The sequence below is a fragment of the Glycine max genome, chromosome 13 (assembly GCF_000004515.6).
Source record: "Glycine max cultivar Williams 82 chromosome 13, Glycine_max_v4.0, whole genome shotgun sequence".
Taxonomy (NCBI): Eukaryota; Viridiplantae; Streptophyta; class Magnoliopsida; order Fabales; family Fabaceae; genus Glycine; species Glycine max.
In genome coordinates, this window is record NC_038249.2 from 42944509 (window position 1) to 42967231 (window position 22723).

The 22723-nt window shown below is 35.1% G+C and overlaps 2 protein-coding genes across 2 annotated transcripts; both read right to left on the bottom strand.

The window, feature by feature from the left end:
- Positions 1–156: 156 nt before the first annotated feature.
- BZIP51 (bZIP transcription factor 51) lies at positions 157–4888 on the bottom strand. Its single transcript, XM_003543519.4, has 5 exons — positions 4685–4888; positions 3785–4552; positions 1762–1894; positions 1554–1638; positions 157–1168 (listed from the first exon to the last, which is right to left on the bottom strand). Exons 2-5 carry the CDS (start codon positions 4483–4485, stop codon positions 801–803), a joined length of 1287 nt encoding a protein of 428 aa, XP_003543567.1. The 5' UTR covers positions 4486–4552; positions 4685–4888; the 3' UTR covers positions 157–800.
- A 5021-nt stretch (positions 4889–9909) lies between these two features.
- LOC100810601 (flowering time control protein FPA) lies at positions 9910–21455 on the bottom strand. The gene is made up of 7 exons (XM_041008522.1): positions 21050–21455; positions 20696–20941; positions 20097–20138; positions 19006–19943; positions 16935–18285; positions 15756–15882; positions 9910–11248 (listed from the first exon to the last, which is right to left on the bottom strand). The coding sequence occupies exons 1-5, from the start codon at positions 21317–21319 to the stop codon at positions 16947–16949; spliced, it is 2835 nt and encodes a 944-aa protein (XP_040864456.1). The 5' UTR covers positions 21320–21455; the 3' UTR covers positions 9910–11248; positions 15756–15882; positions 16935–16946.
- Between the last annotated feature and the right edge of the window lie 1268 nt (positions 21456–22723).

The following is a 22723-nucleotide window of genomic DNA, read 5'->3' on the forward strand; positions in this document are numbered from 1 at the left end:
TACCTAATAATATAATTCAAGATTAATAATTAAATTAAAATAACTTCACACCATGTAAATATAATTACTGATTGTATAAATTTATTTTAATAATATATACTTCAATAGCCTGTTAGCATATAAAAGTATAGATATATTTTAAATTGTTACTTTTTATTTAACAACAAAAGATATTTATCATTGCAAGGAAGCATTGGATGTGTACAAGGTGTACCCAGACGCTTAGGCGCATAAGTTCTACCTCTCTAACCTGATACCTTCTGGAAGCATACAAACTCAAACTGTTACACATGAAATGAGTATTGTATAGCCACCGCGGAGGCCTCAGCCACCCAGCACTTTCACGCAAAGCTATACTACAACCTCCAGGCACAAGACACAATTCCTGGGCTGAAAACCGCAAAACCCACACAAAAACATCATGATTTTTATCCTGATAATTGCCCCCACCACCCTGCTATAGCATTTTAGGGGACTTGCTATCCAAGAAGACAGTGGGCAGACCAAACCCCCTTTTCCTTTGCAGCCTCTACGATTTCCTTCACCTATATCTCCCTGCTTTTAAGGCAAACTAAACACACATGAACCTACCCCTATATATCCATAGAAATTAACTAGAGTATTAAACAACTTTAATATTACACAATACCAAAGATGCAAATGTATTATTCTCAATCTCTAACTAGGACCATTTGTACTGTTTAAGAATGAAAAAATATAACAAAGGCTAAACACACTAAGACACAAGACAAAGGAAAATCTACGAAGCAAATAGAGAAGACAATGAGCAGTCTCAACTCTCAACAATCCTTGGCTCCAGAAGGATTTACATCTGACGAAGTATTGTCTTTGGGGCATGGAGTAGGTGAAGTTTCTCTCATTTTCAAGTCACTTGATTGTTGGTGCTGCTGATGCTGATGCTGATGTTGCTGCTGAAACTGCTGAAACTGATGCTGATGTTGTTGCTGCTGCTGCTTTTGAGGGTGAATTTGTAGCTGTTGAAACTGTTGTGCAGCTAAAAGAGTGTGCATGACATGATTATTGGGATAGAATTGCTGCCCCCCTCCAAAAGAAGCAAGCTTCATCATAGGTCCTCCATTAGGTGCCATAACTTGCCCAGTCAATATTTTCAAATGCTGAATTTCCTCTTTTAATGCATCGTTTAATGCTACAAGAAAAAGATTCAATCAATTTTCATAATATTTGAGATAATCAATATGAACTGTTGACCTCCCATATGCTCAAACTTACATATTTCAGACAAAATCATGAAACTCGACTTTCAGGCAAGAGAGTATATTTCATCTTTATTCATCAAAGAAAAAAACTAGAAACTCACCACAAAAATTTAGCTGCCAGCTTTACACTAGTACTTTCATTGAAGACATATGTATGTATTACTCCATTGTGAGCAAGATATTACATACAAAGATCATATGGTTTAAAATAGCTCACCAGCCAACAGAGATATGTACAAAGATAGTAACAAAAAGGAGAGCAATAAAAGTGGTCGAGCACTAGCTTCAAAAAACATTTATTACATATGATCTTACCATCTTGCAAGTGAACTTGTTGCTCCATGGTTTGCAACCGCAGCTTCAGTTCACTGTTCTCAGAATTTAAGCCATTTGTATCTCTCTGCTCATAATCAACAAAGATGTTTTAATTATAATCCTTCCATTAGCTTTTCAGTGGGAAGGTGATATGGTATTACAGTAGTAATACACCATTCATCTAAATAATAGGCACAAAAGTCAATACCTGCAAGAGAGTTAATTGTGCAGACAAAGATGTTGCTTCTGTTTGCAATGTTTGCACCTTCCTTTCAAGCTCAGCAATGTATCGCATCTTTCTCTCTTTTGACCTCGCAGCAGACTGCCTATTTGCCCATATCCTGTTACACAAGATTAGAAGCAGTGATCGTTATTCCATTTTTCAAGTTCAAGAGATAAAACAAAATAGGTCCAGCACACTCTGCATTTGTGCCCTCTACTCTAGGGGTGTTTCAGTGTGGGCCACTGGACAGAGGATCAAAAGGCCAAAAAATGTACATTTTAAGCAGAGTAATCATCATGACCCAAAACACAATTTTAGGAAGTAACATACTATGTCAGTACATCCAAAACACTGTTACTGCATAGCCAATTAGAGATATGACCTATAGGATGCTAACATTTTCTTTTTAATAGACTCTCAAAGACTGAGCTTTAAGCCTTCCTATCTTTCACTATTTCCTTTAATTGTGATAACTCATAAAGTTAACTAGATTTAGTGTCATGTAAGTCAAATGCTCGGCATCTTCACAGGTCTGGAACACATACTACTCCTGGCTGAACGAAATGACAGTGTTGCCTAGTTCAGCTTCATCCCACTACTGGCAAACTGAGGGACCAGCTTCATCTAAAAAGTAGAACGGGGAAGGAAGTCAAGATGATCATGTAAGCAGGGGTGGTGTGGAATATCTGGAGATCAAGAAATGGTTGTCTTCAAGAAAGCACTTTTTGACCATGATAAAATTTTGCAGGACATCACCTTCTATCTTTGGCTCTGGATAAAAAAATTGACATATTGATATCTGTTCGTTTACTCGGTGAGAGCATGCGTAACTAAGCTTTGTGATGAGGGGTGTATTCTTGACTTCTGCCTGGTACTGCATTATGGATGAAGCATATTTGTAGAAAGGGATCAAATGCATCAATCTTGGTCTTGGTTGACTTTGAAAGGGATAATTTCACGAGGACTGTTGTCAGTGGGAGGATAATTTGGGTACTTTATTGCTGATTTGAATGCAACATTTTGTTGTTTGTGCTGGTCACCAAATTCCCATGGGATTCTGTTGCACAGTTAAAGCTTTTTTGTCGGGACGTGCTTCAGTAGTGGAGCCATTAATTTTGGGGGATTTATTTTGGTTATTATATCTCTAGATCTGATAACATTTGTGTTGGGATGACCGTTAGTTACGGGGTTTCTTGTTAGCGGTTATCTTATATTTATGGCAATTACTATTAAATATTTAGTAACCTTTTCACGAGGATTTCTGGGGGAGGTCAGTGTTTTTTGTTCTTTTCCTCTAAAAGCTTTTAATATGTCTTATACTTGTTGTTACCGTACATATATAAATATACAAGTTTTTCGCCGAGTGCCGACAAAAAAAATATGCATATAAATATCAATCAGACAACCACAAAGGATTGCAACATCTAGCAACAAACAACATATTAGTTAAAAGAAGTTGGCTCCTACAAAGAGAAAAAATTGAACTTCTGAGGATAAAGAGAAGTTATACACATTGATGAAAAAATCAATGGTTGAGATTGTGATAAAATACACAAACATGTATAACAAATTATGTCGTTGCTAAAACCTCAAGCATAGATTTTATAAACAACAGTTATAACTGCATTGAATCTTCTTAAGGTACACACTTCCCTCACTTTAGAGATCCTAGATAAAAACATCCTTATACAACATCATCTCATTTCTTGCAACTCAAGTTTTATCATCCCATCTATTGTGTTTCTGAATCTCATAAGGGAGGAACTTTCCTGTCATAAATACATCTTCAATAACTAATCTGTAATTCTATTTCTAGCATATTTTCTAGAATTTTTTTTTTTCTAAATCCTAAGTTCCTTCCTAATTTGGTCAAAAGAGTATAAACTACAAATGAGTTAACAAATATGCAATGGATTTGAGAATAAGTGTGCTAAACATGACATTTACAAGTGATATATTGCCTAATTTATGAATGAGAAATAATGCACCAGGAAATCATAAAGCACACCTTTTTGCACGTTTGGGGTCAATCAAGGCAAGCTCAGCAAGCTTGGCAGCTGATATTGCTTTTTTGGAATCAGCCGCCGACATGTCTTCCGAACCCGAGACCAGCAACTCAGGCTTGATGGTGGTTGACCCGTCCATGGATTGACTATGCTGGTGTCTAACTCTGGGCCTTTCAATAGTCCCAAAAACAACATTCTCTGCAGAATAGTTGGGTGCCCCTGACCCCGGCGTTGAAGCCGATGCTCCCACAGCATTAGACGGCTCGCCCATTTGAAAGGTGGATGTCGCCGACGATGAATTGAACTTATCCATATCAAGGTACATTGAAAGCAAGTCCTCCTCGGCGTCATCGGAGAACGAAGGCCCATCACCAGCTCCAACAACACCAAGGTCACTGTCGAAGCTAATATCATCCGGTAAAGTGAGAATCTCCGAATGAGCACGCCTATGACCTCTGTTTCTCGGGGGATTATCAGGCATTCTGCTAATATCATGACTAAACCCACTAGAATCCGTGGACATTCCATGTCCAAAATGACTAGACTCGGAACTGGTGGTTCCCAGAGCCAGTGGCGGATACGACGTCGTCGACGATGACGACGGCGACGGCTCAGATTTCACATTGAAAACACTTCTGGTGGGCGAGTAACCGGAATAACGTCCAGACGGAGGTGGCAAACCTAGAGATTTGTCTTTATCCATGAAGATAGAAACACTCCTTAATCCTAAAAGAGCTAATCCACTACTCCAAAACCCTAGCAATGTCTAACTGCAGAACAAAACAAAGAAATGAGAAGACAATTTGGAAACTGGGAATTCAATTAAGCGTAGCAGCATCAAGTTAAAGTTGGTTGAATGGAGAGTTTGAAAGGATTAGGAACGAATGCATGCGAGGTTATACCTTTGGGCGCAGATCGAAAGAGAAGAGAAATGGGTGAAAGTGAAAACCCTAAGAGAAAATGGAGAGAAACCGAAGCTTCCAGCTCAAGACATTAGACCATACTCTTCTCACTTTGTCTGTCTGCGACACTAATAATATTTAATAAATATCTGAATGCACTCAAAATAATGTCAAAAATCAAAAACACTCGCGCCTATTCCAATTTGGCCATTTCACATCTTATCTTATATACTTATATACTTATATATTGAAGTTTATTTTTTTAACCCGCTTCATGTGCAAAATATTTCATCGTCATTAAGGCCATGTTTTATTCAAACTTTTTAAATAGAAAAAAATTAGGAAGAGGGGATGATGTCTCATGTGAGGCATAGCTTTTTTTTTTTTTTTTTAATAAAAGGCATTTCACATCTTGACGCTTTAGTTAATTTGTGAGGGACATAATTTATATTTCATCTTACAAAACTCACTATCAGGGGAGTTAAACTTAATGGGTTGGATAAAGTGTTTGAATGTTCCAAATTTCTTAGGATCATAATCTATTCCTATGAATAGAAAACAAAAAACACTATGGAGTTTAGAAAACTAAAAACAACACTTGTATATTTACTTATTAAGAATTGAAAGTCTGAGCATCCAGTTGAGGTGTTGTAAATATCATTCACTATGGTTTTAGCATCTATCTCAAAATCAACATTGTTAAGATTCTGATCCTTTATGCATGTTAAGGCATGTTGTAGTAAGCCACATTCTTCCACTTCAACTGGTTCTGGAGAGCCAACCTGACAAGATGTTTTAGCTTTCACAAAATATTTCCATTCATTCATAATACAAAGTCCATACCAAAATAGTTTTGATCCTTGAACAATGCGGCATCTATGTTGCATTTTAATCGCCCTGATAATGGAGTTTGCCACCAGTCACAATGATTACTGAGGAGTGAGGATGAGCATAGATCAACAAATGTTGGTAAGCAACTCCCGATGTTGCAAGTCTATAAACTTTGCGCACTCATTTTATATGTAATAAAAATTGACCGGTTCTTGAAGACTAAGGTAGTAAGTTAACATGACTTCCATAACAGATATAAGGTTAGTTGAGAAGGAGAAAAAGATTATCCATTTCATTTTTCTTACTAATAAAAATTAGACAAAATTATAAATTTGATCATCTGTTTTATCTTCAATTTTGAATTTTGTCTCTCGGTAAAATTATTCATAAATTTTGTTCTCGTATTTAATCAAATCAAATAATGTTGGCCCCCAGTCATAATTGAATGAATGTTGACTGACAAAGGAATGTTGACCGTCACGTGTCATGTTCTGATCGATCAATGAAAACAACAATGTATTTCATCTTCTATGGAGTTGACATCCAATCAAACATGTGACCGTTATCATTCAATTATGGACCGGGGAACCAACATTACTTGATTTGATTAGATAAGAAAACAAAATTCATTAATAATTTTACTAGGGGACAAAATTCGAAATTAGAGATAAAATGAAAGACCAAAAATATAATTTTACCTAAAAATTAATATATTAACAATTAATATTTAATGATGAAAAAAATATGAGTTGCATAATTTGAAAGTTAATTTTGGCAGTCAAATAAAACAAATGAGAGTTGACGTGACAAATAGTTTGATAGCATTGGAAAGGACCATGAAAATATCTTATTTTGGAATGCTCATTTTGAAACGCTTGTTTGATCCTTTCTAGTTGTTTGGATATACAAGTTGTTTCATATCTTTCCAGTTCATCAATCAAGAAGTAGTCCATATATCAGTTGTACTTGTGGGGTTGCCATCTATGTATATGGAATTACAATAGATCGACAGTAAAGACAAAAAAAAATGTATTGAAAACTACAACATTATTATGTATACACATTTGTGAATGTATCGATTCTACTTTAATTTCGAGAACAGTTGTATTAACTTTATTCTTCTATTAGACACCTAATTATTTTTGAAGCATTATTTTACTAGATTACATCTTTGAAAAACTTTTATTCAGCACACTTTAAGTTTTGATTGTGAATTTACATCGCCAGAATGCAATAAATTCAGAAAAACTACATTAAGTTTATTTGAACAAAATGTGAACAAATTATTATTTAAAAAAAAACTGATGGCTTTTAATAATTATAAAATTATACTCATAATTAAAAATGTTATCATAAAAAAAATACCAAAAACTCAAAACAACATATTTTAGTTTTATGCTTAAAAATGCTTTTTATAAAAGCTTTTACTGTTTACCAGACAAGCGTTGATTGCTGAATTTAGCTACAGAATCCACAGAAGATTATAATTATACTTAGTCGCTCGATTCTATTTATGAAAATTGAATTTCACGCCGAAAAAAAAAAATGGGACAACGACATTGCTAATCTTCCAAGAATGGCAAACTTTAAAAAATACCTAAAAAATCTTCGTTTTTTGAATAAAAATTATAGTTCCATTATCCATAGCCGATTTTTTAAAAAATAACTGCTAATGTGCAGCTCTAGTTTTGCGCTGAACGCCAATTATATGCTACTAGTCTTTTTCAAGCAAGCTCCTCTGGATAAATAATAATAATAATTGATACTTGTCAATGCTTGAAAAATATTTTATTTGTAATCACGTGGTTCCCAACCAAAGTAAACGACACGCTAGGTAAGTAATCACCGAAACGTTGATTTTTCTTCCTTTTTTAAAAAATAATTGTTACAGTAGCACTTTGCAGAGAGTCACATGGGCTTTCAATTCCTCTGGCACGCAACCCCCTTTCGGAAAAACAAAACACAAAAAACACTGCAGGATCTGAGATTAAAATTTGTTGCGAACATTCTCCGCAAGGAACAAAAAAAAAAAAATTCAGCATGGGAAAAAAATGGGTAAAGGGAGAAAGCAATAAAAAAAAATGATAAAAAATTGGTAATGGCTACCGAACCTAAAAGATAATCAGTTTCATTGTATTATGATCCTCGTCACCTCATGCGGCACACAGACATTCATCTCTTTTAGTACAGACGCACGTACCAATAACCTAATACAGAGAATAAACGAATCGATTGGGATGTTATGTCGATTATTGTTAATAATTCATTTCATTTCATTTTCTGTATGGCGTAAATCTTATCACTAATCAATATTTAGGCCAATAAAAAAAAGGAACTCGTAGTAAATTATTATCTGGGTTAAAAAACACGCTGAAATAAAGAGGGGTTAATAAAAATGAAAAAAGCTAACAAAAGAAAAGGCAAACCAGATGGCATTAGCAAATTTGGGCCTACAATATCATAATATGAGTCTAATTGAAGTTCTGAAGGTCACAACATTGCTATCACACTCCTTTGCATGCCCATTAATGTGCAGCTAAACGGCTTTTAATAAGTCGAAATGTTTACAGATTTTAATACTTCTACCATTTAATCATGAAATACTCGTCATTAATACAAAAACCGAATTAGCAGAGGTTTTCCGTACAACTCACTCGATGCAAACAAAATTATGTCAACAAGGTCCCAGCAAGTAATTTATTGCATCGTTTCATATATTTTTGAACTACTAACAATCGCACTGCACCACATCAGAATCTCTAAGGCATACGTAATGAAACGTGATGAAAAATATTCTACTCACATGTCATAAGATTCACAGAAACAGCAACAAAAGGATACATCCGTAATGAAGTTGGGAGACACAAAGTAGAAGTTTTACCATCAATTTTTTTTAACTCAGCTTATCCGTTTATAAGTTTTACGTTACGATACTTTAATTGAGCCCAGAACTTACCTTATAATTCATGATTTGGATGGGATTTTAAAAATAAAAAGGAATAAACAAAATGTGTTCATACTCTGGGGAATATTTGAGAGATTCAGACAGGTGTAGCAAAAAGTTAATCGGGAGCAGAAAAACATGGTTTTAATACTAAGTACCTTGCACTAATGCACTCAACACTCTTTTGCAACTATTAGCACCCATCCATCCTTGTAGACACAAGAACACAAAATCTGAAAATGTAATGGACGATGGGAATAAACTTGGAAGTTTGTTTCTCACTTTGAATGTGTACAAGCAGCAGGAATTGTTTTGAAGTAAAATTTTACAATTTCTTTTAACAAGATTCCTAGGTGCTGTGCGCTCACCAAACGCTAGTGAGAATAGATTGAAATTTCGGGATCATAAAGCTAAAATAGGATCAAAGTAATCATGTTCTAAGAAATCATCAATTGTCAAAACACCTGATACTCGACATTAGGTATAGAACAAACTCTACACTTATATATATAGATAGATAGAGAGAGAGAGAGAGAGAAAGAGAGAGAGAGAGAGAGAGAGAGACCAAATAAATACTAAAATTATGTACTATAATTTTCATTTTAAAACGTTATCCTGTTGAATTTTGCCTGCATTAATAACAGAATCCATCTGGGCCAGCATTACAGATGGAATTGCAATGCCTCTATTTTATTCACATTAATCTGCATTTAAGGCATCAGAGGATAGAACATTACTAAGAACGTACGTAATCAAATCTAATCATAAGTTCTCAATAGCCATTAGTATTTTTTTCGGGGCATTTAATGAGCAAAAGTTCAGCCCAGGTGTTGACTTTTCTTATGAATATGTATTAATCATCCTTGATTAAGTTAGTCTTTATTTATTATCTCTAAAAAGAAAGTTATCCTTTATTATTTTAGGAGTTACAAGGTTGAATACAAGACAAATCATACACATTTATTGCTATTACGTGGATATTAACGCATTGCCCATAAACATCGAAAGTGGAGATAGAAGGATTTGTATTTTTCATCTAACGTGTCTTCCTAAAATGAACAAAAAATTAACAAGGACGTTTAGGAGGGAAATTTTCGTAAGCTTCTAATCAATTTAAAAGCCCTATCCTCGAAACTCTAAAGCCAGTAGGTAGATTAGGATAGATTCACAGTTGGTAGATTGAATGCGAATCGAGTAATATAAAGATTTTTTATATTCAGAATAGAAAGAAATACAATTAAAACCCTTCAATAGTCCAAACCCGAATATAAATTGTGTATTCTCACTATTGGATATGAAAGAGTGATAACAAGGAAGCGTAGGAGAAACAAGGGGAAGTCAGAATTGGCATTTGGTACCAAAATTTTTCTGATAACCGATCCCCGAGTATGATAGCTGGTAAAGCAGTAAATAGCGCCAACTAAATTTACAATATTGAACAGAAAGTGTCTTCACATAATCTTTGGATGCACATTAAAGATCCTTACATAGTTCAAATTACAAATCAGTGAAATAAGTTATAGTGTGATTGAGATCCCAACCCTAATATTAACCTTCTAGGGCAAACAAAGTGCTCTAAAGCCTACATCTTAAAAATAATGGGAAACAGCATTTAAAACAAGTTATCATCATGCATTGCAGTATAGTGAAGTTCAAGCACAGATATTGAGTCTTGAACTATTTGTACAGGATATTTGTAATATGACATTTTATGTCAAAACATTGGTATCAATGCAATTAAAAAAAAAATACAGAAACATTATGACAAATATTGGAGACAGAAAATGAAACAGCATATGATGGAATTAAGAGAAATAAAATTTAAACCAATCAGAAATAAGATAATGGACAAAATTAATGCTAGTGCACAAAAATAAGCAAAAGTAGGTCTATTAGAAATGAGGTATTTACTAGACTCATCTTAACCATTATGCAAGCATTCTAAGATGTGTACGATGGGGATTGTTACATACTACAAAGTCGATGTATCCATTATCATGTGAAATCATATTTGAGACAAAGTCACTTAATGAAATAGTTCTACCACGGAGTGTCCTGTACACATATTTTGAGGGAGCATTATAAATACTTACTAATTCTCCGAAGGACCAAATACTGTCAATTCTCCCTATCAATAAGATTCCTAACCACTAACAGAACTAAAGTTCAACAGACAATCCCCATCTTATTGATGACAATTCAACTGCAATGCACAAAAACAGCAATTGCTTCTAACCTAAAACATAATGTATTTCACTGAAGACTGAAGAGGAAGTGCAAACTGATAAATATAACTATAACATCAATCATCCAACGACCATTGAATTGAATCATTCCCACAAATACAGGGCTAATGTTGATGTATTTCCATAGATGCTTGCAGAAAAAAAATATCAAAATCCTAAAACACTACCTATAATTCTACTACAAGAAATTATGTATCCTAGGTTTAAATGTTTTAACATTTATCAATCAATATGAAAAGCTAAAGCACATTACCAAATATATATATATAACAGGATTTAAACAGAATCTGCACCATTTGACAGACTATAGATCAGCATATATGGTTGCCATGAACAAAAATTTACTACAGAACAGCATAAATATGAACAGAATTTAACATCACTATGCACATAACATTGCCAATTTTCTTAACATACCTGGACAAGGCTTTCGAAATGTTAGTGACTATGTAGCAAATCAAGAATAACCAAGCTGGCAAGGGAGAGAAACATGTACACTTAGCAAGCAGCATTCCAGGGAATTTAATAGATAATGTGTTGTAACTGCAATCAGAAAAAATTATGAATAAGAGACAAACATAGAAAGGGACCGTGCAAATTGTTGTGTCCTCAAAGTACATAGGCAATAAAGGATAGAAAATAAATGCCACCCTACAACTAACAGTGAAATTCTATTTATAACGTAAATACCTCATATCAATACTATACATGAAAAGATCCCAGTTCTATTTATAACGTAAATACCTCATATCAATACTATACATGAAAAAAAAAGACAGGATATAAACTGCATAATTTTATTGATCAATGGCCAATTTTATGACAATTTTTACAATTACTAGATATGTAATAACCAGGGATGCACCCGCACTATTTTCACCTGTACACAGAAATTCAGATACAACTTGAACACACTGCTATCCGACAGTGGAATAACACACGCCTGCAAATTTTATTTTAATTACCTACAAGAAGACACAGTACCTTTTCTTTTTGGAACACAACAAATTTTTAGCATCCATATATTTTACAATTTAAAAAAATAATGATGAGATTTAAAGCTATGCTATCAATAGCAGCAAATAGCACCGCTATAGTGCCAGAGCGGTGCATCCAAGCCCTAGGTTACCAGGTGTATTTATAGTAGAGCTTATTCTACTGACAGCTGTATACAGTTGTAACTAACTAATTGTATTCCAACTGAGAGTCAGTTTAACACTGCTCTCTTAACATATAGAGCTAACTAGAGTTACGTGATAATGTATTCTCACTGTTGCATCTCAATTTAATGATGACCATCACAGCCGCTATAGTGCCATATTTTCCCAATTAGTTAACAGAATAATAATGCATTTCAAGCTGTTTATCAACATCGGCAAATAGTGCCGCATCCTAGCCCTAGGTCGCTACGGCGAGACTGTTGTGTCGCACTTTAATAATGCGACTATTGCAGCCGCTACCTTGGAGTGGAATAGCAGAGGCAGAGCAGGTACTATTGTGAAATACAGATCAAACCCCTAAAATGACCTTACGTTTTGATCGATAGTGGGTTATTGGGGGGTTTAGTGCATCGGCTTCAAAGGAGAAAAACCCTCATGAATTAATGCTCCATTCTTTCATGCGACACAACCTCTCCCAGCTCAACTCATTTTTCTGGCAACCCCCTTAACTTTTCCAGCAACCCACATCTGATTTTCTCTTTCTCTTCCACTCCTTCAGGTTTTTTTTTTCTTTTTGTGCTTTATCTTCCCTTTTGCTTCCTCTTTTACTTCTATTTTCCTTTCTTTTTTTGATGTTTTCCTCTTTTTCTTTCACCCACTATCAATTTTCTTTTTTTCTTGAGGGTTAATTTTCTTTGTTTCCTTGATATTTGTTGCTATCTACTTGTATGTTTTGTTTAGGTACTGAGTTTTTATTAATTATAAATTTTGAATATTTTTCTATATTTGAGCATTTATATATATAGTATTAACTATTTAATGTGTAAAAAGTACTGGCTTATCGATCATCCTACCATCTACTACCCCATTTTTGGTGTTGGCTGCTCCACACCACTATTATGGGTCTGATAACTATGATTTCAAGCAAGTGAAACAGACTGGCAATCCCAAATGAAGGAGGGAAAAGAAAAGGGCTTGAAACAGAACGAGGTTTAGAAACTGGATGTTGTAATTATAACAAGGCAACAAGAACTACTAAGTGAGATGTAGCGGTAGATGGAAGATGTAATTATAACAAAAGTAAAAATGGTAACGGCAAGAAAACTCAAAAACAATGAACAGATGGTGTTGATCAAAACAGGACAAGAAAAAGGATTATATATATATATATAACTGATGGTTACCCATCGGTGACATATTGGGCATAATATGTGGGGAACCCAAGTTGTGACAGGATCATTCATTTTCAATTTTAAAAAAAAAAATCCACTTTTGATCTCTAATGAGATTACCAAGAATAGAAAGAAAAATTAAAAATGCAAACCTTACCATTGGAGGAGGGGCATTATAGAGAAGTGGCAACGGGATTAAATACAGCCTGTTGTAACTTGTAGGCTAGGTTGTTCTATAAAATTAACTCATCACATACTAGAAAATTATGCTGACCCGGATAGACCTCTTCCAGTTACTATAGTATATATTGCTTGGAAAAAGGAAAGCAAGTGCTTGTGTGCAGAAGTTTAAAAAAAAAAAAATGAAAATGATAAGGGGAGCAGTAAAACAGCACTACAAGCCAGTTGAAGGTCATGCACTGGAAGGTCCAATTATGAAGGAGGAAAAGAGGGTAACAAACAAGCCAGTGGGCAAAATTAACATTCTGGAGTCAGAATTATGGAGGAAAGAAATATAGAAGGGAAAATAAGGCATAAAAGGTAGGAAGGCTAGGAGAGAGACTAAGAGGGCTGTGGGCTTCTGTATTTACACAGAAGTTCATCTTTTTACCTTGAGTTCTTTTCCTGTTTTTGGTTAGTTTATGTTGCTTATCTCAAATATATATAACCCAATTGTAAGCATTGCACCCGTAGATACATATAACCTCCATTCTTCTATTATTAAGCATCCATTGCTAACAAATTGGTATCAGACTTGAGGCTAGTTTGTATAAATTTCTCAAGCGTCTTATAATTTAAGCCTACCTTCATAAGTTCTATTTAAATAGACCCCCTCTATTTAAGTCATATCTCAAGTCAATGTGGAACTAAACACAACCCCTCGGGGTTGCAATTAAGGCAATCCAAAGAGACCACAATTAAGGCAGTCCAAAGTGGCTGCAATTAAAGGCAACCCAAAGAGGCCAAAATTAAGGCATCCAAAGTGGCTCCAATTAAAGGCAACCCAAAGAGGCCGCCATTAAGGCAGCCAAAGAGGCTGCAATTAAGGCAAGCCAAGAATGACCACAATTACGATGGCTTTCCAAAACACCCCTCATGCCCAATGCCATATAGGCTTGGAATGTGGCAATGCAAGTTGCCCAATAATGGTTCTAAGGAAGCCTCTGATAACAACTTAAAATTTGGGATTAGGGCTTAACTCAACTCCACAAAGGCGGCTTGGGAGGCGAGGATTACAATGCCTAAACTTTGTAAGTTCTACTTAAGCAATATCTCTTGCCAATGTGTTACTAAACAAACCCCCTCAAAGTTGCAATTAAGGCAGGCCATGTGTGACCGCACTTAAGGTGACTTTCCAACAAAGCAAAGAAAATAAAATAAATTAATGAAGTAAACTGAATCAATTTTTTCCTACAAGTGAAAATCAACTTATGCAGCTCAACTTGTGTAGTTAAATGAGAAAGTTTCCAAAGTCGTTGCGACGCATAAGTTGATTTTAACAAATTGGAAAAGTTATATTCATTTTACATTCTACAGATTAAATTTTTCATCATTAGTTCCTTGTTGAGAAGTTCATCCAAACTGAGCTTTAGAGCTTTCCACCATCTCTTAGTTGCAAATGAGCATCAAGGGTGGTGATACTAGAATAGTAGTATTTGCCTAGGGCCCAGGACTAGTCAAAGTGTTAGTGTACAACCAGCTCACGAGCCCAGGAGCCCAGGACTAGTCAAAGTGTTAGTGTACAACCAGCTCACGTGAAAGTCACCAGGTGTAATGGAATATTATGACCCAAGTGCAAGCTATAGTGGACTTGAGACATGCATTGAAAGCATGGGATTCGGACATGGGATTTTATACGGCCTTGGACTCTCCCAACAAAATGGGTGGCTTTGGGGTTTTCACATGGTTCATATAAAACTTGTATCAATAGTTTCACAACATGGATTCAGTAAAAGGTTCTGGCCCTCATGGACCAAAGAAAGAATAAACACTTACATACTACAGACCACGGGTTAGAATGGCACATTAAGAGTCATTTATAAGCGTATTTACTACAATAATTCAGCAAGAGTGTCAGTGGGAAAGATAGCTACTAATAGGACTGAATTGGGAAGCATAATTTGAACGGAGAAATCCAAGTTATTTAAAATGCATTTTAGAAAACTTTTATGCATGTGATTCCATGGGAAGAGAAACACTGCCATCCCACTTTAAATAGCCATGAAAAAAACAGTTAGCGAACTACTCAAAAGAGAGACACAAATCTGTTCTGTCAACTAGACGCCAGCACTGGCTGACCAAAAAAAAAACTAAACAATAGCACAAAAAATTGTGCGTATAAAAGTGCAGTAGAGAGGAAGTGATGGGAAAAGAAGTGGTTTGTATTCGTATTCTGGAGATATGGCAACATGAGTTAGAAAAAAAATATATAATATTTGAAACAAAGAACAAGTTTTTCAGAACTTGTGGTAAGAAAAGTGAAGATGAAAAACTACCTTCAAGTACCCATTCTTGATATAATAACCAACATTGGTTGGCCATTTCAGAAAATTACGAGAACCAATAAGTAAACTTGATATAAAAATGTTATAAAAGCAAATAATTAAAATCTTAATTTTTTTGTCAAAAACATAGCATTCATTCAGGGTAAAAAATGGTAAGAAAATTACGAGTAATAAAGGGGATACCATAAGAAAAAAGATAAATATAGAAAATGACCTATATGGCCAAAAGTCAAGCCTGCCAATTATCCTAGTAAAAAAACCAATAGCAGACATCTTCAATAACTGAGACCCTTGGCATCATAGTAGTAGCACCATCAGCAGAAGAAGAAACTGAGAAATGTCTGTAAAATGAGAAAAGAAACAAATATTCAGGTCCAACTAATCCACAGTCAAAATTAAAATGAAAAAGCAACATAATACTTAGTCACCAAAAAAATACCCTTTCTCGGTTAAAACTTAAAAGAGAGAGAATAAAATAAATTTCTACATAAATGACCCTTTTGGTTGCTAAAGAGATTAAAAATTTCCCTGCACACAAAATTAGGAAGAAAACAGCATGCAGAACCACCCAAGTTCTTTCCCATAGAATGCTTTCCTGAAAGAACACATCAACTTGCAAAGGTGAGCTAACTTGTTGCTTATAGAATTTTCATCTATGCCATCATCATAACTAGAGGGCATTCCATTTTCTGAGGTCCATTTTCATTTATGCTGAGGTAATAGCCACAGTTCCAAATTGAATTATAGATTACAATAGTTGACATCTTAATCAAACTATTGTATCTGTTATTCTATATTGAATAAATCTAGTATTCCATATAGGGGAAATGCAATTACTCAAAAAAATGAGATGGATTACCCGTTTATATGCAAATAATTACTTATTTGTTTCTTGGAGAGCATCATAGATCTAATTTCAGGAGAACACAAGAATATGGGTCACAGGCAAATACAAACATAAAATGTTGAAAAAAATTGCTAACAAGATCTACAAGTTAGGCCTTGCATTTTCTCAAGTCCCTCCCTACCCAACCCCTTAAAATTACCCTGTTCCCAAAGACCCTCAATCCTCACAGAACTGGATAACAACACAGGCATTTGCCAAAGAGTGCTTAATTTATCCTTTTTAGGTCAAACTCTCAGACTTACATATTTCTCACATTACTAGATACTTTTCAGATTTAGAACCTAGAGATAATTTAGCCAAAAAAATTGCAATCAAGTTATGCCACAGGTCACAAGCAATGTAGTTTACACCTATGGCTTAACTGATTTGGGAAAATAATACAATATGATCACAATCCCAAGATGTGAAGAAAATAATCAACCTAATTTTATTATGATATAAAGGATTTCTTCATTTAAAAGAATTAGTGATAGGATAATTACTTACAGAAAACAATTCTTATTGTTGATTTCCTGGCCCATGCCCTCCTTGTGTTTGCTGTTGTTGTATCTGCTGGAGAAGGTTGACAGCAAACTGTAGTGTTGACTGGTATCTCTGGTTCTTATCAGCCTCCAATTCTGACACTCCCTGGCCAACTCCAAATAACGCAGGTTGAAGTTGCTGATTTGTGGGCCCTAAATTAACTTTGTCCACTGTATAGGGTATCACAGATTGTTGCTGTGATCCAGCATTGGCAACTTGGTTAGATGAGGAAATAAAATTATTAGGTTGTTGGAACGCCTTAGAACTATATAAAACAGAGGCATCTGTTCCCTGAACCACTCCATAGCCTTTCTCAGTGCCGTGTGGGACTTCCTGATACTGTTGACTGACTTGAAGGGACACAGCTACCTGTCCATTTTGAGGAGGTAAGATGAAATTAGTCATGGGTGTAGACAAAACAGCACCTAGCTGCTTAAGACTGGAAGCAGTATCTTGGAAACGAGAACTGCCAGAGACCACTTGAGCAGGGTTGTCAGTAGAAGATGCAGGTGGATAAGGTTGATATTGAGCATTATGAATACTCCCAAACTGTTGAGGAGGATGACTAGAAGGATCAGCAATTTGCTTATCTTGTTTCCACAAATGAGATTGATTTCCATTATTAGGTGCAACAGAAGGAAAAGGTGACTTCACAGTAGAGGGACCAGCCATTCCCATTTGACCGCCAGGGGTTGATGATTGTGTAGTTGCAGGGAGTAAAGAAGTTAAACTTGCAATAAGTTCAGGTGTCCATGTAACTCCAGCTTGGGATACAGAAGCAGTATGAGTAAGAGCATAATCAGAAGGAACAGAATGAGATGAAGAGGGGACACTTGTAGCCGGATGAAGTGGTTTTGGAAGATGCTTAGAATCCTCATGCAACAATCTGTTATAATCCATTGGTAAAACCTGTTCCTCCTTTGCAGATATTGAACCATACTCAACTTGTGAAGGGGGAATCTGTTGCATATACTGAGTAGAGGGTGAAGGCAAATGCATTGCTTGTTGCATATATGTGCTACTTGGAACTGATGGAAATTTAAGAACCACACCATATAAACGTTCAGGTCCCGTGACTTTAAAAACCTTGGTCAATAAATCAGAAGGTGGTACCAAAAATAAAGTGGTGTTATCAACTAACTTGGCAATACCAGCACGATGTTTTGCTTTGAGGTAGTGAAGGAATTCAGTATATGAAGCAAAATCCTCTTCGCTATCAGGAAGAAAAAAAACAATGTCAAAGCCAATTGCATCAGCATAGTGCTTCTTTAGCATATCCAATCCAGTCCTAGCAGCACAATCTACAACACCAGGACTGCAGCAAGAGCACAGAACAAACTTTAATTACAGCAGCAAAATAGAGGAGGGACATCAAAACATTATGCAGGAAAAACAAGAATGGGTGGGGGCATAAGGATATACAGAAGGATAAAATGTCCATTTGCACACATGCAGATTTTATAGTGTGAACAAAGTGATAACCGTTAGCAATTACCCTCAAAATAATTTGTTATCCAAAGCCCTAACAAAAACATTAAGTATACGCTTGGATTATTGTTTGCACCATCCAAACTTTGATTTGGAGAGTGTAAACCATAATTTTTCCACAAATATTAAACCATACTTCAGGAACACGAGACTATGGAGAATCAAAAGAAGATGACTTAAAAATCAGTATTTTCCGAAGAAAAAAAGATATAAAACATTATTTTTACGAACAATATGCAAGAAGCCAAGAACAATAAACACACTATGCTTCCCAGTCATAGACAGGAAGAACATTAATATACAACCGAAAAGCTTGCATGCAGCACAAAACAATAAAAATTCATGTTAAGGTAAACATTTCGCACAATAAAGAAAAAATTATATGCTGCATGAGGACCAAGCTAGCAACAATGAAATGTAAATGCAAAAAGAAACCAACAGGGGATAAAAATAACAATTCTAAGGATGATTACAATTTCCTTCATCCAATCCCTTGAATTTCTAAAATTTGACCAAGACATTCAAGCAAAAGGAAAATTATACTCACATCTCAGTTCCTATCCCTTTTCCAATAGGCACACATCTAGCACAACAAACAGGAGTTCCCCCTTTTGCAATAATTCCACGCCATATATGATCAATATCAGGTTGGACAGAATCAGGTACTCCAGATGTGATCCTAGTGCCGACTGGACCAAGGTGACTGTTTGGACCAGAACCACCTCCATCAATAACTGGATCAATTGCAAATGGTTGTTCTAGTCCTAATCCACGGTCATCTATATACCTTAAAGGAAATGGAGCATCACCAATGAGCCAAGCATCATGTATCCTCGAACGTTTAGAATCTCTTTGAAATTGGTTTATGCCAAGTACATCCCATGCACCAGAGGTGGATCTTGTAGGAGGCCCAATACCAGAACCAGGCACAGGAGAAGGAAGCATTCCTGGGGCAGGAGGAGATGGCCTTTTCCAGCTTGGACCCATCTCATTAAAATCAGGACCGGAAATAAGAGGTTCAAGACCTTGAGAACCAAAAGGTCCCATTGGGACATTATGTCCGGGTGGCAATTGTCCAGGAAAATTATTTGGAACCATCAGACGATTATGACCAAATACATCTGTTTGTTGCAGTCGAAATGGATACTCATTAACTAATCCATCACGTATCGGCTCTTTACCTCCAGGATAAAAGCCAGGGTAATCTTTTCCAGGTGCCGGCTCACTGCTTGAATACATAATCGTTATTCGAGGATCATTAAAAAGCCGTCCTTGAAGACCCTCTTTGGCACGCTGAGCTTCATCAGTGCTTCTAAATTCAACAAATGAATAATGTCTAGAAGGAAAAATCTTGATTTTATCAATTTCACCAAATAAAATCATGGCATTGTGGAGCATTTGTTCATCAATTTGAAAAGAAGGAGGAAAACCTATCCACAAAATTTTGCTGGGTTGACTATTCCTCCCAATTGAAGGTTGTAAATGCTGTGACACAAGAATGAGCATTTATAAGGAACACTAATAAGGTTCCAAGTAAGAGTTATATATCATCTAACCAAAACATAAATACATAACATCTATCCAAAGACATATAAAGAGGACAAAACACAAATGCAGTTAGGTTAGTGGGACTCTAACCTGTGGTCTAGTCTGAAACTGCCCATGATCAACCAAAAAATCCTATAGAAATCAGTAAAGGGAACATTAGCTACATGAGAGTAACAGGCAGAAGAGAAAATATTAAATAGCAAAAAAAAAGTAACTAAGGCTTAGAAAGGTTTATAAGGAAACAACCCAATTCAACAATTTCTATATCAAACATGAAAATAGATCAAAGCTGGCATAGCTCACATCCAACAAACATCATTGAAGAAATCAGACAAAGCTTTAAATTAAAGCAACCAAAGTCCTCTATTATAATTACTAAAATTTAAAAAGCTACTGAAATATGGAATATTGATCAAGGTTGTAAAGATTTACTATTTAACTCGTAAGATAGTGCAACCTTATGATCTTCACAGCGTCACATACACCAATTCAATTTGGTAGCATTTGAGTAAAGATTATCAAACCTGATTCCCTCCCTCCCTCTCATTCCACATAAGTTTAAAACAACCACAGCCCACTAAGGCACTAACCAAATTGAGACTAATTTTACAGACACAACCATGAGGCATAAGGATGCTTGTAACATAACAGGTAATTGAATTTAAGAAGAAGAAAAACTAAAGCATTACTCTTCTCGTAGATTGTGGTCGAAGGAAGTCTACACAAATCTGGCCTCCACCTAACCGCTTCCCGTTCATGACTTTCATGGCCCGAACAGCATCATCCAGATTGAGAAACTCAACACACGCAGTACCGCGGTCTACAAAGAACTTAAAATCCTCAATCTTACCGAATTTCCAAAACTCGGCTTCCAAATCTTCCCTCGCAACAGCGGGACTAAAACCACCCACCCACAATTGTTTACACGGCTTTGCCTGAAACACACAATCACTTATTTATTAAATTAATTAATTAATTATTCTCAACACAAAGCCACATAGTGAAATAAAATATAAAATAAAATATTTTCAGTTTTGACAAACCGGTCTGGCAAACTCGATTCTGATTTGAAACCCACGGAGCCATGCGCCTTGCAAGTTGGATTTTGCGGCCTTAGCGTCTTCGACGCGCCTGAACAAGACGAAAGCGAAGGTGCGCGAGGAATAGGAGATGAGTGAGTCCAGAGAACCGTACGGAGCGAATAGTTCCATGAGATTGGAATCTATGACCTCCGGCGGCAGATTTCCGACCCAGAGGTTGTTGGTGGGGCTTCCCAACTCCTCGCCTTCCACGAATTTGGAAGGAGGCGGCATTGTAATCCGGGAGCAGCAACAATGGATAACTAGATTACGAAATCCCCAAAAGTAGTTGATTCAATTACTGTGAAGAAATTTTGTGAGCGTTTGAAACCCTAGAAATGAAAGAGACTTCAGATTTTGATTTTGCTTGAGACGAAGATTTGTTTTGTTACGTGGCAGTTTGCATGTCACGATGAGCCACGTCACCAATACGGCAATACCAAATGCTCGCTGCCTCCTAAACGACGCTGCGTTTCAGCTTGATTATTGACTTGAGCTTTGCACCGTCGCTTAACAAAACAAACAAAAACTTTTTGATTAATTTCTTTAAAAAAAAAAAAAAAAAAAACCTAACTGACATTAATGAGATATTATTTTTTATCATATTTTTTTTCCTATAAAACTTAAACTTAAAAAATTACTGAAAGAAATTAAGTTCAATATTACTTAAATCAATGACTTATTGGTAAACAAATTAAAATTTCAAGAATAAGATAGATTATATCATAAACTTTTCTAATGCCCTTCTTAAAAAATTATTAGTATAATTTTTGAAATTGTATGAAATAATATTTTTTAAAAATTAAAAATTATAAGATGATACATTTAAGATTTAAAAAATTGTTGTATTTAACCTTGTTAAGATAGAAGAATAAGACCGAGCAACATCTCACTTGTTTGTATAAATGATACCCCAATACTAAATGTAATAAAGCTTACTTACACAGTAGTTACACACTTGTGGTCCTTTTCTTATTTTAGACAGAACACTTATGATCCTTTAGGTATAGCAAGTGTAAAAAAAAAATTAATCTCTCAAATTTTAATTGTACGAATTGAATTTTTCATAATCATAATTGCACGATTATAGTTTCTCAAAGTTTACAAGTTTAACCTCCAAATTCTAATTTGGTATGTTGAAATTGCATAAAAAAAGTGTGAAAAAAAAAGTGTTACAATTGAATTCAAATTCACGTCTCATCAAAGATTTAAAAATAGGATAGAAATTAAATTACACCGATATAATTTAATTAACTAGTACATTATTTTATAACTTGATCTAAAATATAATTTTTATTAATAAATTGTATCTATATGCTATCAAGATTATTTGTGTCAAATTTTGTCAAAATTAATCATTAATAAAAAGATACCTAAGAATGTGTTTGGATGGAAAAATTTAAAATTCTGAGAAATTTTAAATTTTAAAAATTTCAAATACTTCAATTGAAATTCTTTTATTTTTAAAATTTTGTGTTTGGATAAAAAAATTAAAATTATGAGAATGAAAAAAATGAATGAAAAAAAAAATATAATTGATGTGCTAATTACACGTGTTCCTTTATGCTCACACCGGATCATTAATTTAGGAAACCAGAATTCTAATTTCTCATCTTTTAGAAGGAAATTGAAATTCCA

Excerpts from the sequence above, each read along its gene's own strand:
- BZIP51 (XM_003543519.4), bottom strand. The coding sequence starts at position 4,485 with ATGGATAAAGACAAATCTCTAGGTTTGCCACCTCCGTCTGGACGTTAT. Across the intron at positions 1,895-3,784 it reads GACCCCAAACGTGCAAAAAG|GATATGGGCAAATAGGCAGT; the intron begins GTGTGCTTTATG and ends CTTGTGTAACAG. Across the intron at positions 1,169-1,553 it reads ACAAGTTCACTTGCAAGATG|CATTAAACGATGCATTAAAA; the intron begins GTAAGATCATAT and ends TTTTTCTTGTAG.
- LOC100810601 (XM_041008522.1), bottom strand. The coding sequence starts at position 21,319 with ATGCCGCCTCCTTCCAAATTCGTGGAAGGCGAGGAGTTGGGAAGCCCC. Across the intron at positions 19,944-20,096 it reads AGTTTCAGACTAGACCACAG|CATTTACAACCTTCAATTGG; the intron begins GTTAGAGTCCCA and ends CTTGTGTCACAG. Across the intron at positions 18,286-19,005 it reads AAAGGGATAGGAACTGAGAT|TCCTGGTGTTGTAGATTGTG; the intron begins GTGAGTATAATT and ends CTCTTGCTGCAG.